At 40.4% G+C, this 16,293-nt stretch overlaps 1 protein-coding gene across 2 annotated transcripts; it reads right to left on the bottom strand.

The window, feature by feature from the left end:
• Positions 1-222: 222 nt before the first annotated feature.
• opn1sw2 (opsin 1 (cone pigments), short-wave-sensitive 2) lies at positions 223-10,045 on the bottom strand. Of its 2 annotated transcripts, XM_064966666.1 has the most exons (6): positions 10,022-10,045; positions 1,980-2,334; positions 1,522-1,690; positions 1,175-1,340; positions 456-695; positions 223-321 (listed from the first exon to the last, which is right to left on the bottom strand). In XM_064966666.1, the coding sequence occupies exons 1-6, from the start codon at positions 10,043-10,045 to the stop codon at positions 223-225; spliced, it is 1,053 nt and encodes a 350-aa protein (XP_064822738.1). The 2 variants fall into 2 exon arrangements, with proteins under 2 accessions (XP_064822738.1, XP_064822737.1); XM_064966665.1 differs by lacking the exon at positions 10,022-10,045 and having other exon boundaries at positions 1,980-2,370.
• Positions 10,046-16,293: the final 6,248 nt, after the last annotated feature.

The following is a 16,293-nucleotide window of genomic DNA, read 5'->3' as shown; positions in this document are numbered from 1 at the left end:
AGTTAAAAAATATATACTTTTTGTGTGCATTTATTCTCATCTCTCTTTAATGCATTTAAATTGTTATAGCTACTCTTATAAGATTATCATACCACATATTTTTGACAACTCCTTCAAGGACAAAACGTCCTGTTTAGTGCACATTCAATATTATTTACAATATACAAATGATCATACAGTAGCAACAGTTTAGCAAGTAAAATAAAAATAGAGACGCCCTCTTTAACCAGCAGAAGACACTTGAGTGACCGAGGATGTTGATGATGCTTCCTCATCATCCCCGGACTTTAATCCCAGCAAATTCATCATGCATGAGCGGAACTGAAAGTGAGGAGGAAGACAATCACTGATGGGGAAAATTATCTTATGAAAACGATCATGTGACTAAATAAGGAAAAGTTATTTACGGTATTACGGTAACCATTCAACCTGACACTTAAAAACTATAAACATACCAGCTTATTCATGAAGACATAGATGAGAGGGTTGTAGACTGTGGAGGCCTTGGAGAAGCAGGAAGGTATGGTGGCCAATCGGAGATCAAAGGGTGCACCGCGGTTTTGTACAACCCAGACAGCAAAGGAGGCATAGGGCATCCAGCACACTAGGAAGCCCACCACCATCACCACCACCATCTTGGTGACCTCCTTCTCTGCCTTCTGGGTGGAGGCAGAGTCTGCCTGTGCCGCGGCAGCCTGTGTGGGGAGATAAAGAGGGCATGATTCCAGTGCTGTTGTAACAGACTACTGATGTCAGTATCTCATCCCAAAGGCTTCCACTAATAATCACTATGACATGGATAGATTCCAAAATAAGCAGAAGAAAGCATGTTCTCAATTTAGAATGTCTCTAGGTTGATTGTAATTCATGAAGATGGTGGTTAGTGTTTTTGAAATGTTTCTTGTCCTACCTTTCCTTTGAACCCTTTTTCATGTAGGCTTTTTCGTATACATTTAGCTAATTCCACTCGAAATTACTTAGATTACCATATTATATTTTATGTTAATCCTTGTATTGTAACTAAATATGTGCTGCTATATGACAATAAACTTTCCAAAAAAACTTCTGTGACCACATTGTTTTCTATGTATTGTTTCCCAGTGATAAACAATGCCCATGTTATCATGGAGCAACTAATTCAAAGGATCTCTTCCTCTGTGTAACTTTAACGTACCGCCTTCATCATGAAGAGCAGCTGGGCATAGCAGAAAACAATGACACTGAATGGGACTCCGAAGCAGAAGAAGAAGAGGAACATCACATAGGACTCATTGTTGTATTTGTTGTTTGTGGTGTACCAGTCTGGTCCACAGGAGCACTGGAGACCTTCTGGAATGTATCTGGGGAAGAGAACGGATCACAGTCCTCACCTTCAAATTCAAGAACAGTGTTGCACAAGTGTTGTATCACATGTACAAACCAAAATTATTTGTGTGTGTGTCTGGGAACTTGCGTATGTGAGGTGTTTCTACACACAGAGAGAGAAAGAGACAGAGAGATAGGAGTGAAAATGACACTGACCTACTCCAGCCAAACAGAGGGGGAAGACTGGCAGCCAACCCAAACACCCAAGTGATTGCACAGCCGATTATTGCATGTGTGCTCTTGAATTGAAAGTTACCGACTGGTTTACAAATAACCAACCATCTTTCAAACGCCACGACTGAAAGAGACCATAAGCTCACCATACCTGCAATGAAAATAAAAGCACATACATGAATGGTTTATAGGGAGATGTGAATATCCTTTTTACTATGGGGATTGCTAAAGCACTGCTACAGATGATCAATTTACCAAAGGATTGAAGCATACAAACTGTCAAAATAGATGTGAAATGACTAAATGAAAAGAAATGTGACACCAATACATTAATTTCAAATTGTACATATTAAGCTTGTATATTAATAGACAATAAAAAATATGTTCAGATGCAATTGTGCTCATAGTTGTAGTATTTGTAGTCTAAATATTTTCCTTACCGCCAAGAGTAGCTGTAAATCCCTCAATCTGGCATGCAACCGATCCCATGATAAAGTATCTGTAGGCAAAGGACAAGCTGGCAGTGGAGGATCCAAACATGGACACCAGCAGGTTAGCTATTGCCAAGTTCACCAGAATGTAGTTGAGATGGGATCGCAGCTTCTTGAACTGGATAGTACACACGATGGTAAGGACGTTGATAGCAGTGCCGGCAACAAATAGGAAGAACATGAAAAATGACATGCCATAGAAGATAGCACTGCCTGCCAGGTGGTCCTGAGGAACCAGGAAGGGGCTGAGTGAAGTGATGTTGTTGGTATCCAGCGCGATAGGGATGTAGAATCCCTCCTGGAGCTCCACGGGGCGAGCATTCGACCTCATTGTGTTCATTTTATTTGATAACCAATTTGTTTTAGTATAATCCCCACTACCAAGGTTTTCCCACTACCAAGGTCTTATAACTACAAAGATCTATTCCATTAAAAGGAGAATAAGTAATTCAAAATGTGTTAATTGCCTGGTGTCTACCTCAGGAGCTCGAAGGTTGATCGCATGTCCTGTTGGGGAACTAAGTGGACTTTTATAAGGCCTTAAGAGTGATATCACAGTGCCCCACCCTCAAATGAAAGATGTCAAGTAATTTCCTCAACACACAAGTCCTCTAATATAACCACACACACCTGCACATGTACATAAGACACAGTCCCTGAACGTAATCTTCTTTCCGTGCAGAAAAACCTGGATGATAAGGATGATCCCATTTACATAGATAGCAGTTCAGTGTTACTGCAGCCAGCTAATCTTCTTTCCAATGCTGTTAAGCCGGCTAATGGTACGCATTTCAGCCTTTTGTAATCTGCGCTCTGCTGGTTTAACTCTGGCTTTGTGCTGGATGTCTTGGTCTTTAGGGACTTATCCATAAATGCTTTTGACGTGCTATCAACACTTTCTTCAGAAACAGAGGACTGAATCGCACAAACAATTGAAATAGGGTAACATGAAAAAATAGCTCACACAGAGGTCTTTGGTGTTTATCTAATAAGCTTACAACAGCTGTCCTGACCTTTTGTAAACCTTTAAACATTTTTTAATTACTTTGACAAATTCCTACAAATGGAAGTTTTGTTGCTAATGTTTACCTCAAATGTTGACTTGAGTGTTGGCTTGACTGCATGATTAATCCTTAGTTTAATGCTACAAAACGTTTGCAATATAACCTTCTGCTTATGTACTTATGTAATTATTTTACAATGTTTTTGTCCATTTAGGGGAGCTTTTTGGCTCAAGAGGCAAATATTCTGTATATAATTCAGTATATAATTTCGGGCGGCAAGGTAGCCTAGTGGTTAGAGCGTTGGACTAGTAACCGGAAGGTTGCAAGTTCAAACCCTGAGCTGACAAGCTACAAATCTGTCATTCTGCCCCTTCACAGGCAGTTAACCCACTGTTCCCAGGCTGTCATTGAAAATAAGAATTTGTTCTTAACTGACTTGCCTGGTTAAATAAAGGTAAAATACAGTGCCTTGCGAAAGTATTCGGCCCCCTTGAACTTTGCGACCTTTTGCCACATTTCAGGCTTCAAACATAAAGATATAAAACTGTATTTTTTTGTGAAGAATCAACAACAAGTGGGACACAATCATGAAGTGGAACGACATTTATTGGATATTTCAAACTTTTTTAACAAATCAAAAACTGAAAAATTGGGCGTGCAAAATTATTCAGCCCCCTTAAGTTAATACTTTGTAGCGCCACCTTTTGCTGCGATTACAGCTGTAAGTTGCTTGGGGTATGTCTCTATCAGTTTTGCACATCGAGAGACTGAAATTCTTTCCCATTCCTCCTTGCAAAACAGCTCGAGCTCAGTGAGGTTGGATGGAGAGCATTTGTGAACAGCAGTTTTCAGTTCTTTCCACAGATTCTCGATTGGATTCAGGTCTGGACTTTGACTTGGCCATTCTAACACCTGGATATGTTTATTTTTGAACCATTCCATTGTAGATTTTGCTTTATGTTTTGGATCATTGTCTTGTTGGAAGACAAATCTCCGTCCCAGTCTCAGGTCTTTTGCAGACTCCATCAGGTTTTCTTCCAGAATGGTCCTGTATTTGGCTCCATCCATCTTCCCATCAATTTTAACCATCTTCCCTGTCCCTGCTGAAGAAAAGCAGGCCCAAACCATGATGCTGCCACCACCATGTTTGACAGTGGGGATGGTGTGTTGTGGTTGATGAGCTGTGTTGCTTTTACGCCAAACATAACATTTGCATTGTTGCCAAAAAGTTCAATTTTGGTTTCATCTGACCAGAGCACCTTCTTCCACATGTTTGGTGTGTCTCCCAGGTGGCTTGTGGCAAACTTTAAACAACACTTTTTATGGAAATCTTTAAGAAATGGCTTTCTTCTTGCCACTCTTCCATAAAGGCCAGATTTGTGCAATATACGACTGATTGTTGTCCTATGGACAGAGTCTCCCACCTCAGCTGTAGATCTCTGCAGTTCATCCAGAGTGATCATGGGCCTCTTGGCTGCATCTCTGATCAGTCTTCTCCTTGTATGAGCTGAAAGTTTAGAGGGACGGCCAGGTCTTGGTAGATTTGCAGTGGTCTGATACTCCTTCCATTTCAATATTATCGCTTGCACAGTGCTCCTTGGGATGTTTAAAGCTTGGGAAATCTTTTTGTATCCAAATCCGGCTTTAAACTTCTTCACAACAGTATCTCGGACCTGCCTGGTGTGTTCCTTGTTCTTCATGATGCTCTCTGCGCTTTTAACGGACCTCTGAGACTATCACAGTGCAGGTGCATTTATACGGAGGCTTGATTACACACAGATGGATTGTATTTATCATCATTAGTCATTTAGGTCAACATTGGATCATTCAGAGATCCTCACAGAACTTATGGAGAGAGTTTGCTGCACTGAAAGTAAAGGGGCTGAATAATTTTGCACGCCCAATTTTTCAGTTTTTGATTTGTTAAAAAAGTTTGAAATATCCAATAAATGTCGTTCCACTTCATGATTGTGTCCCACTTGTTGTTGATTCTTCACAAAAAAATACAGTTTTATATCTTTATGTTTGAAGCCTGAAATGTGGCAAAAGGTCGCAAAGTTCAAGGGGGCCGAATACTTTCGCAAGGCACTGTAAATAGGCCTTCACGCTTGAGCAAACAAAATAAGTAGGAGGGCTGCTTCACAAAAATGACAGGAATCTAATGATAGGGCTTAACCAGGAAAAAGACAAACAGGTGTTGGAGCACTCAAACAACAGGCATATACTTTATACTGTATATAACTCCTCTTACACTCAGGCATTATTCCATTATGAATACAAGTTGAAATGAAATTTCATGATTCTGAGAAATTTCAAAAAATCGTGCCCCTTATGAGTAATTCTAGACAACCTGGACCCTCTCTTTCTAAAATTATCCGCAGCAATTGTTGCAACCCCTATTACCAGTCTGTTCAACCTCTCTTTCATATCATCCGAGATTCCTAAAGATTGGAAAGCTGCCGCGGCCATCCCCCTCTTCAAAGGGGTGACACTCTAGACCCAAACTGTTACAGACCTATATCCATCCTGCCCTGCCTTTCTAAAATCTTCAAAAGCCAAGTTAATTAACAAACAGATCACTGACCATTTCGAATCCCACCGTACCTTCTCCGCTGTTCAATCCAGTTTCCGAGCTGGTTACTTGTGCACCTCAGCCACACTCAAGGTACTAAACGATATCATAACCGCCATCGATAAAAGACAGTACTGTGCAACCGTCTTCATCGACCTGCCCAAGGCTTTCGACTCTGTCAATCACCGTATTCTTATCGGCAGACTCAACAGCCTTGGTATCTCAAATGACTGCCTCGTTTGGTTCACTAACTACTTCTCAGATAGAGTTCAGTGTGTCAAATCGGAGGGCCTGTTGTCCGGTCCTCTGGCAGTCTCTATGCGGGTACCACAGGGTTAAATTCTTGGGCCGACTCTTTTGTCTGTATATATATCAACGATGTCGCTCTTGCTGCTGGTGATTCCTTGTTCCACCTCTACACAGACAACACAATTCTGTATACATCTGGCACCTTTTTGGACACTGTGTTAACCAACCTCCAAATGAGCTTCAATGCCATACAACCCTCCTTCCGTGGCCTCCAACTGCTCTTAAACACTAGTAAAACTAAATGTATGCTCTTCAACCGATAGCTGCCCGCACCCGCCCGCCAGACTAGCATCACTACTCTGGATGGTCCTGACTTAGAATATGTGCACAACTACAAATACATACAGTGGGACAAAAAGTATTTAGTCAGCCACAAATTGTGCAAGTTCTTCCACTTAAAAAGATGAGAGAGGCCTGTAATTTGCATCATAGGTACACTTCAACTATGACAGACAAAATTAGGGGAAAAATCCAGAAAATCACATTGTAGGATTTTTAATGAATTTAATTGCAAATTATGGTGGAAAATAAGTATTTGGTCACCTACAAACAAGTAAGATTTCTGGCTCTCACAGACCTGTAACTTATTCTTTAAGAGGCTCCTCTGTCCTCCCCTCATTACCTGTATTAATGGCACCTGTTTGAACTTGTTATCAGTATAAAACACACCTGTCCACAACCTCAAACAGTCACACTCAAAACACCACTATGGCCAAGACCAAAGAGCTGTCAAAGGACACCAGAAACAAAATTGTAGACCTGCACCAGGCTGGGAAGACTGAATCTGCAATAGGTAAGTTGCTTGGTTTGAAGAAATCAACTGTGTGAGTAATTATTAGGAAATGGAAGACATACAAGACCACTGATAATCTCCCTCGATCTGGGGCTCCACGCAAGATCTCACCCCGTGGGGTCAAAATGATCACAAGAACGGTGAGCAAAAATCCCAGAACCACACGGGGGGACCTAGTGAATGACCTGCAGCGAGCTGGGACCAAAGTAACAAAGCCTACCATCAGTAACACACTACGCCGCCAGGGACTCAAATCCTGCAGTGCCAGAAGTGTCCCTCTGCTTAAGCCAGTACATGTCCAGGCCCGTCTGAAGTTTGCGAGAGAGCATTTGGATGATCCCGAAGAAGATTGGGAGAATGTCATATGGTCAGATTAAACCAAAATAGAACTTTTTGGTAAAAACTCAACTCGTCGTGTTTGGAGGACAAAGAATGCTGAGTTGCATCCAAAGAACACCATACCTACTGTGAAGCATGGGGGTGGAAACATCATGCTTTGGGGCTGTTTTTCTGCAAAGGGACAAGGACGACTGATCCGTGTAAAGGAAAGAATGAATGGGGCCATGTATCGTGAGATTTTGAGTAAAAACCACCTTAAGGGCATTGAAGATGAAACATGGCTGGGTCTTTCAGCATGACAATGATCCCAAACACACCGACCGGGCAATGAAGGAGCGGCTTCGTAAGAAGCATTTCAAGGTCCTGGAGTGGCCTAGCCAGTCTCCAGATCTCAACCCCATAGAAAATCTTTGGAGGGAGTTGAAAGTCGGTGTTGCCCAGCAACAGCCCCAAAACATCACTGCTTTAGAGGAGATCTGCATGGAGGAATGGGCCAAAATACCAGCAACAGTGTGTGAAAACCTTGTGAAGACTTACAGAAAACGTTTGACCTCTGTCATTGCCAACAAAGGGTATATCACAAAGTATTGAGATAAACTTTTGTTATTGACCAAATACTTATTTTCCACCATAATTAGCAAATAAATTCATTAAAAATCGTACAATGGAATTTTGGGGATTTTTTTTCCTCATTTTGTCTGTCATAGTTGAAATGTACCTATGATGAAAAGTACAGGCCTCTCTCATCTTTTTAAGTGGAGAACTTGCACAATTGGTGGCTGACTAAATGCTTTTTTGCCCCACTGTAGGTGTCTGGCTAGACTGTAAACTCTCCTTTCAGACTCACATTAAGCATCTCCAATCCAAAATTCAATCTAGAATCGGCTTCCTATTTTGCAACAAAGGCTCCTTCACTCACGCTGCCAAACATACCCACGTAAAACCTACTATCCTACCGATCCTCGACTTCGGCGATGTCATTTACAAAATAGCATCCAACACTCTACTCAGCAAACTGGATGCAGTCTATCACACTGCCTTCCGTTTTGTCACCAAAGCCCCATATACCACCCACCACTGCTCTCGTCAGCTGGCCCTCACTACATATTTGTCGCAAGACCCACTGGCTCCAGGTCATCTATAAGTCTTTGCTAGGTAAGCCTCCGCCTTATCTCAGCTCACTGGTCACCATAGCAACACCCACCCGTAGCACGCGCTCCAGCAGGCATATCTCACTGGTCATCCCCAAAGCCAGCACCTCTTGTGCCGCTTTTCCATCCAGTTCTCTGCTGCCAATGACTGGAACGAATTGCAAAAAATTGCTGAAGTTGGAGTCTGAAATCTCCTTCACTAACTTTAAGCATCAGCTATCTGAGCAGCTTACCGATGGCTGCAGCTATACACAGCCCATCTGTAAATAGCCCATCGAACTACCTACCTCATCCCCATATTGTTTTTATTTACTTTTTTTGCTCTTTTGCACACTGGTATTTCTACTTGCACATCATCATCTGCACATCTATTACTCCAGTGTTAATTTGCAAAATTGTAACTACTTCACTACTATGGCCTATTTATTGCCTTACCTCCTTACTCCATCTGCACACACTGTATACAGATTTTTCTATTGTGTTATTGACTGTACTTTTGCTTATCCCACATGGAACTCTGTGTTTTTTGTCACACTGCTTTGCTTCATCTTGGCCAGGTCGCAGTTGTAAATTAGAACTTGTTCTCAACTGGCCTACCTCGTTAAATAAAGGTGAAATAAATAAACATCTCAAGACATCAGTTAAAGCTTGGTCGCAAATGGGTCTTCCAAATGGACAATGACTCCAAGCATACTTCCAGATTTATGTCAAAATGGCCTAAGGACAACAAAGTCAAGGTATTGGAATGGCCATCACAAAGCCCTGACCTCAATCCCATAGACAATTTGTGGGCAGAACTGAAAAAGCGCGTGCGAGCAAGGAGGCCTACAAACCTGACTCAGTTACACCAGCTCTGTCAGGTGGAATGGGACAAAATTCACCCAACTTATAGGGTGACGCTTGTGGAAGGCTACCTGAAATGTTTGACCCAAGTTAAACAATTTAACGGAAATGCTACCAAATACTAATTGAGTGTATGTAACCTTCTGACCCACTGGGAATGTGATGAAATAAATAAAAGCTGAATTAAATCATTCTCTCTTCTATTATTCTGATATTTCACATTCTTAAAATAAAGTGGAGATCCTAACTGACCTGAGACAGGGATTTTTTACTGGGATTAAATGTCAGGAATTGTGAAAAACTGAGTTTAAATGTATTTGGCTGAGGTGTATGTAAACCTCTGACTTCAACTGTATATCCTAACTTCACTTTGTTGGGCAAAGGCTCAACTTCAAAACTCAAAAGAGCAATTACTCTTCTGTTTCCCCACTCTTGCCACCCTGTCTGCGTCGTATCAATTGAAGAGCATCACATACACCGGGAATCTTTCCCCTCAGCTGGTCAACTTTTATATTTACTGCTACCCCAGTTATTACTCCTTTCATTGGTGCCCTTTTCTTGAAAATGAAACAATTCACTTTTCTTGCCACCATTCGTTTTACTCTAAGAGCATTCTCCCTGCGACCAACAGAAACACAAACAATTATCACTAGACCACTTCTGGTTACCCTTACCCAACTCTTTTTTCACCCACCGTGAAACCAGAAATGGATCAGCCAAAAGGCAAGAGTCCACTTTTTCCATAAACTTCACTCCTACTGTCAGACTCAGCTTTTTCCTGATCCTCGGTGCATACCTCTGTCTCCGATAACTTCAGCGCACCTACCACCTCCAATACTTCATCCTCATTCACTTCCATTTCTCCTGTCTTCAGCTCCCTTTGCTTACACTTTCTACCATTCTTCTTGAACAAACCATCTCCCTTTTTCCACCATTTTTATCTAACTCAAGCTCACCCTCTTCTTCCCTCTCTCTTAGACCTCTCCCTCTCTTTTTCCCTCCATTCCTTCTCTGTTTTCCAAGTACACGTCTCCTTATGATAATACTGCACTACTCCTGACAACCGTCTTGTTCTTGCTTTCTCTAGGGACTCCATTTCCGCCGAGGCGTCCCTCGCCCATAAACAACTACAGGACAATATTTTATCCTTTATTAAAATATAACCCGCCTCGTAGCTTCGCTCCGCCAGCAAACTTTCTCTTAACATTTTTCATCAGCCGACTGCGATTTTTAGAGGGAGGGAGGAGAGTTGGGTTCATCGCACCTCCTTTCTCGCTACCTCGGTGTTGCCTCTCACTCAGAACAAGGTTGCTTACTCAGCCTTTAACCTTTATTTTCTCCTTTTACTGAAGGTGCTTCAACAGGCACTCCCACAATCTCATTAATTAACACATTAGCTAATTAACAGGTGCGTCACCATAATTAAAGGTCTAATTCTGGCATGCCAGAATTCTTGGAACTTACGTTGTAAAGGCTTGATTTGTGCTAATTACATGATACATTGATTTGATTAAGGTATCAAGGCTTGATTGTTTAGCACTTGGCTTGAGAAGGTTTACTGACCTCTTGAGAAGGTACATTTTTGCAAGGGCAAAAACTGAATAACAGGATATAAACATTTTACTGAGTAATTTTGTACAGAATATATATGAAATCTTTAAAAAACATCCCAAAAATAAATTGCATCTCAGAAAAAAATATAATGCTGTTGTGTGATTTATGACCACTAGGGGAGGCTACTCAACAAGCATTTTGCACCCCCCCCCATCTTGCACAGGCTGTTGTTTTTTCTAATTGTGCACAAACTGTCTTTCTATTTGAGCAAATAAATCAATTAATAAGACTGTCCTTTTGAAGTCTATTAGCGTACCGTCCTGCTATCTAATTTGTTTATTGGCTTAATTAATTGGTTAATTACTCTCCTCCCTAGCACATCACACGGCCCCTCTCTCAAACGTAGCCAACACATGCTCAAAGACACACTAGTTTTCCTTACCTGTAGTTCTGGAACAACCATGAGCTCATAAATGTGTTAATATCAGATCTGCATATATAACTGACATTTGTTGTGCAAATATCCTATTAATGTCTTTAAAAAATGTTAATTGCACGTGCATATCTATTTGGCCAATATTGAGTAGCCTGACAGAGGAATTTGGTTTCACGCCTAACTTTTTTTTGTTTTTGTTTGTGTTTTTACTTGTGTGTCTACATCTAATAGACCTAAATAATAAAGGTTTGCTGCATTATAAATTCCAAATGGCATATTGTGAAAGTAATGTACTTGAATATTTGTGTGTAACCACTTAGTTCCTTGGTAAGTCAATATAATTAGCCATTCCCTCCCTACCGCCCCATTCACCTCATTCCCTCTCCTGCCTTCTTTCTCTTAATTCTCGGGACTTTCGACTTGTGTGACCTGTAGTAATCGCTTTAGCTGCTCAGCTCTTTCCAGAAACATGCCTAAGGCTCTTAACAGGGATAGTGGGAAGCTGCTAAGTGGGATACCTAGGGTGAGGATGCATCACCTTGTGTAACAGTCCTGTCTGTGCTGCATTCCCATTCGGAAGGAGGCACACAGACATATTTTAATGTTCATTTGTTTGACGAATAGCTTATAATAATCAATAGTAACAAGATGATGTGAAGATGATAAAGGTTAAAAGGGTTACATGCTTGTAGTATTCTAAAATACGGGTGAAAGTGCTGGGTGGTTCATACATCACACATAGGAGCTGTCTGTGTGCTATAGGGTTCAGGTAAGTCTACAATGTTGGAAACCTTATCAAATATATTATGAAGAAAATATTATATTATGAGAAGTAAACCTACAATCTTTACTCGCTGTTCCCGACAAACTATCAGCTATCACTGCTAAGCTTATCCAGTCCAACTGATCTTCTTCCGTCACTAAATCCATTGCAATCCACAACCTGTCTGTGCATAACACAAGTCATCCAATTAAAACATCAATTCTCCAGCTAAGACTAGCTGGAGCTAAGACTCCATCACTGTAAAACATGCTTGATGCATGCTCCAAGTCAGATGCCTAACCATCTGGATGTCACAAAATGTTCTGTAATCATGATATGTTTGACATATTAAAACTAAATCAAATGACTGGTATCAGACAGGTTCATTTATCTTTTTATTGAGATTGGAAGTCATGTTTAACAAATAATTGTATAATGCAAAGTAATGCTGGTAATTTCCATGTGAGCACCAACATGTGACGTTCAAAGGAGCATATCCAATTGGGTGTCAAATGAAAGCTAAGAGTTGATATGTTTTGGGGAAAAAGATACATTGAAAATTGTATAAAATAAAGCATCTGGTCAAACAGATGGAAAATGGGTCTTAGAAAAACCTAGCAGAAAAAGTCTTAAAAGGTATTAGAAATACTCCAAAACACAATAATACTGAAGTAAAGACCCCTGCCAAATAATATCAATACTTAGTTTTGGAGAAATCATTTGACTTCTATAGGTTTAAAAAACATTGCCTTGTGGCTTGTAATTCTGTTACCAAAAACACGCATATTTTAAAGATATTTTTGAATTTCTCTCCCCCATGATGGAGGATAATGAAAGTTCACAGAAGTAACAAGTAAAGGTAGACCTGCCAATTATAGTTTTTTTCTGGCATCAATTTTGGTTTATGAATGACAAAGTTCTGTTAGCAAATCAGTTACAGAATTACCTAAAAATTAGTAATGGAATTACTGCAATTGAAATGGCAACAATGGGAAATCATAGTAGTCACAAACCACAGTTGGGTCACCTGCTACTGTCCTCTCTTCCACTTGCATACTGTTTTGTTCAGTTCATAACTGTTTTCCATCTCTTTCTGTCATCTGGTGGTCATATTTAGAGTGTGAAAACAGTCTGGACAATCCATCCCTCCCTCTGCGTATTTCCAGTTAATGCTACCTCTCCCTGCTCTTACTGACATTTACCCATGAGCTTCCTGTCTTTCCATTTGCTGTAACCAGCATCCACACCCACTGAGCACCGACTAACACTGGATGTCCATGGACGTTGAAAAGTAGTTCAAATTTGGTCATTCTGCCCTGGCCTTGATTTCAACATCCACAGACTTAGTTTTTTGGGTCAGTCCAGACTGGCCTTAATTTGACACTAATATTGTAACGGTTTTCTATAGGTGAAGGAGAGTCAGACCAAAATGCGGCATGGCTATTGCGATTCATGTTTAATGAAATAAAGTAAACACGAATCAAATACCAAAAAACGTAACATGAAAACCGAAACAGCCTATACTGGTGCAAAGTATCACAGGAACAGGAACAAGGACAATCACCCACGAAACACTCAAAGAATATGGCTGCCTAAATATGGTTCCCAATCAGAGACAACGATAAACACCTGCCTCTGATTGAGAACAACTTCAGACAGCCATAGACTAACCTAGAAAACCCCACTAAGCTACAATCCCAATACCTGTGAAAAAAACCCAAGACAAAACACACCACATACAAAAACCCATGTCACACCCTGGCCTGACCAAATAGATAAAGAAAACACAAAATACTAAGACCAGGGCGTGACAAATATAGCCTTCCATGATAGGTGACCGGACCAAATCTGAACCAATCATAGATGTCTATGTTACACAAGTTTGGACAGCACAGTACAATACAATGAAGCACTGTATAGTAGAGTACATTAGGGCTCCCGAGTGGTGCAGCGGTCTAAGGCACTGCATCTCAGTGCTAGAAGAGTCACTACAGACCCTAGTGCGATCCCGGGCTGTATCACAGCCGGCAGTGATTGCGAGTCCCATAGGGCGGTGCACAATTGGCCCAGCGTCGTTAGGGGTGGTTTTGGCCGGGGAAGGCCGTCATTGTAGAATAAGAATTTGTCCTTAACTGACTTGCCTAGTTAAATAAAGATTAAATATATATATTTTTTTTAAATAATTAGAATGTACTATATTTTACTGTACTCTACTCTACTTTACTGTACGGTAATGTACTGAACTCTATTATTTTGTGATGTACTGTACTCTACTGTGCTCGACTGTACTGTACTGTGATGTCAAAACTTGTGAAACAATCTATGATTGGTTCAGTTTTGGTCAGGACTAACAAAATTTGGTCTTGTTTGGGGGCAGAGCTCATTTGAATAATAGCCAGTGTGTAGAATACACATATACAGTGCATTCGGAAAGTATACAGACCCCTTCATTTTTTCCACATTTTGTTATGTTACTGTGGTATTCTAAAATGGATTAAATTGTTTTTTCCCCTTCATCAATCAGCACAACAACCCATAATGACAAAGCACAAACATAAAATGTTAAAACTGAAATATCACATTTCCATAAGTATTCAGACCCTTTACTCAGTACTTGTTGAAGCAACTTTGGCAGCAAACACAGCTTCGAATCTTCTTGGGTTTGACGCTACAAGCTTGGCACACCTGTATTTGGGGAGTTTCTCAGACCATGTTATTTCTCATGGTCTGAGAGTCCTCTAGGTGTTTTTGGCAAACTCGAAATGGGCTGCCATGTGCTTTTTACTGAGGAGTGGCTTCCGTCTGGCCACCCTACCACAAAGGCCTGATTGATGGAGTACTGCAGAGAGAGTTGTCCTTCTGGAAGCTTCTCCCATCTCCACAGAGGAATTCTGGGGTTCTGTCAGAGTGACCATTGGGTTCTTGGGGTCCCCATTTACCAAGAGTCTTGGTGGTTCCAAACTTTTACCATTTAATAATGATGGAGGCAACTGTGTTCTTGTGGACCTTCAATGCCGCAGACTTTTTTTGGTTCCTTTCCCCAGATCCGTGCCTCGACACAATCCTGTCTCAGAGCTCTCAGATCCGTGCCTCGACACAATCCTGTCTCAGAGCTCTACGGACAATTCCTTCGACCTCATAGCTTGGTTTTTGCTCTGACATGCACTGTCAACTGTGAGACCTTAAATAGACAGGTGTGTACCTTTCCAAATCATGTCCAATCAATTGAATTTGCCACAGGTGGACTCCAATCAAGTTGTAGAAACATTTCAAGGATGATCAATAGAAACAGGATGCACCTGAGCTCAATTTCGAGTCTCATAGCAAAGGGTCTGAATACTTATGCAAATAAGGTATTTTTGATTTTAATTTGTAATCTATTTGCAAACATTTCTAAAAACATGTTTTTTTTTCATAATGGGGTATTGTGTGTAGATTGATGAGGGAAAAATGAATTTAATCCATTTTAGAATAAGGCTGTAACGTAACAAAATGTGGAAAAAGTCAAGGGGTCTGAATACATTCCAAATGCACTGTATACAAAGGATGATGTTGCATATTTCTACCTTTGTGTACGTATTCAAGATACATCACTGTGAAGAGAATGACATTCATATCCATAATCATGCATTTTTTTGTACTACAGGGACTATTGATGTAATTACATTACCGTAATTCTGTTACTGGGTGTAAATCCACTTCACTTAATGTAGTTCAATAACCAAAATAGATTTTTCAAACTCAAGGTATCATGTCATAGATGACACTCCATTCTTTTGGCAGACCTCTTTAAATCTGAATTCGGAGCAGTTATTTAACAGTTTCTGAAAAATATGGTTGCCAAAATAACTGAGGGAGATTTTACCATCATTTCATCACCAAACTTTGCATCTCCACAGTTCTTCAAGTAAATGTGTTTTTGTAGTAATTTCTGTATAGATTTTTCAAAGTAGTCCTTGTGCGTAGAGTTGTATGTTTTCTTCAACTTTGACATTTTAAAGTGAAAAATCAGTCTGCCCTGCTACCTTTTCCATTACTCATACCATAATATGCATTCTTAAAAATTGACATGCACATGTCAATGTCTGCGTATACTATGAGCAATGTACAAAATATATATAAGTAAGTGCAAATATACATTGAGTGTACAAAACATTAAGAACACCTGCTCTTTCCATGACATAGACTGATCAGGTGAATCCAGGTGAAAGATATGATCAATTATGCAACTCAATATTAGGAAGTTGTTCTTCATGTTTTGTACACTCAGTGAATAATGCAAATGTATTTTGTTTCACATTAGATTCATGACAGAGGAAAGCTAATGGTAAAACAGTCAGATAAGTCAAATAAGAAAACAGTGTAACCAGAAATCCTGAGACAAAGAGGACCAGGTCAAGGAAGAATTTGAAACACTGAGGTGAAAACAGAGGATTTGAAGCCAGTCGTAGAGCGAGGAGGAGCATCTGCTTACTATAAAAAGGAAGAGTGCAAGTTGG

This window comes from Oncorhynchus masou, chromosome 5, assembly GCF_036934945.1.
Source record: "Oncorhynchus masou masou isolate Uvic2021 chromosome 5, UVic_Omas_1.1, whole genome shotgun sequence".
Taxonomy (NCBI): domain Eukaryota; kingdom Metazoa; phylum Chordata; class Actinopteri; order Salmoniformes; family Salmonidae; genus Oncorhynchus; species Oncorhynchus masou.
Note: the sequence above shows the minus strand (reverse complement) of the source record. Positions and strands in the feature narration are given on the sequence as shown.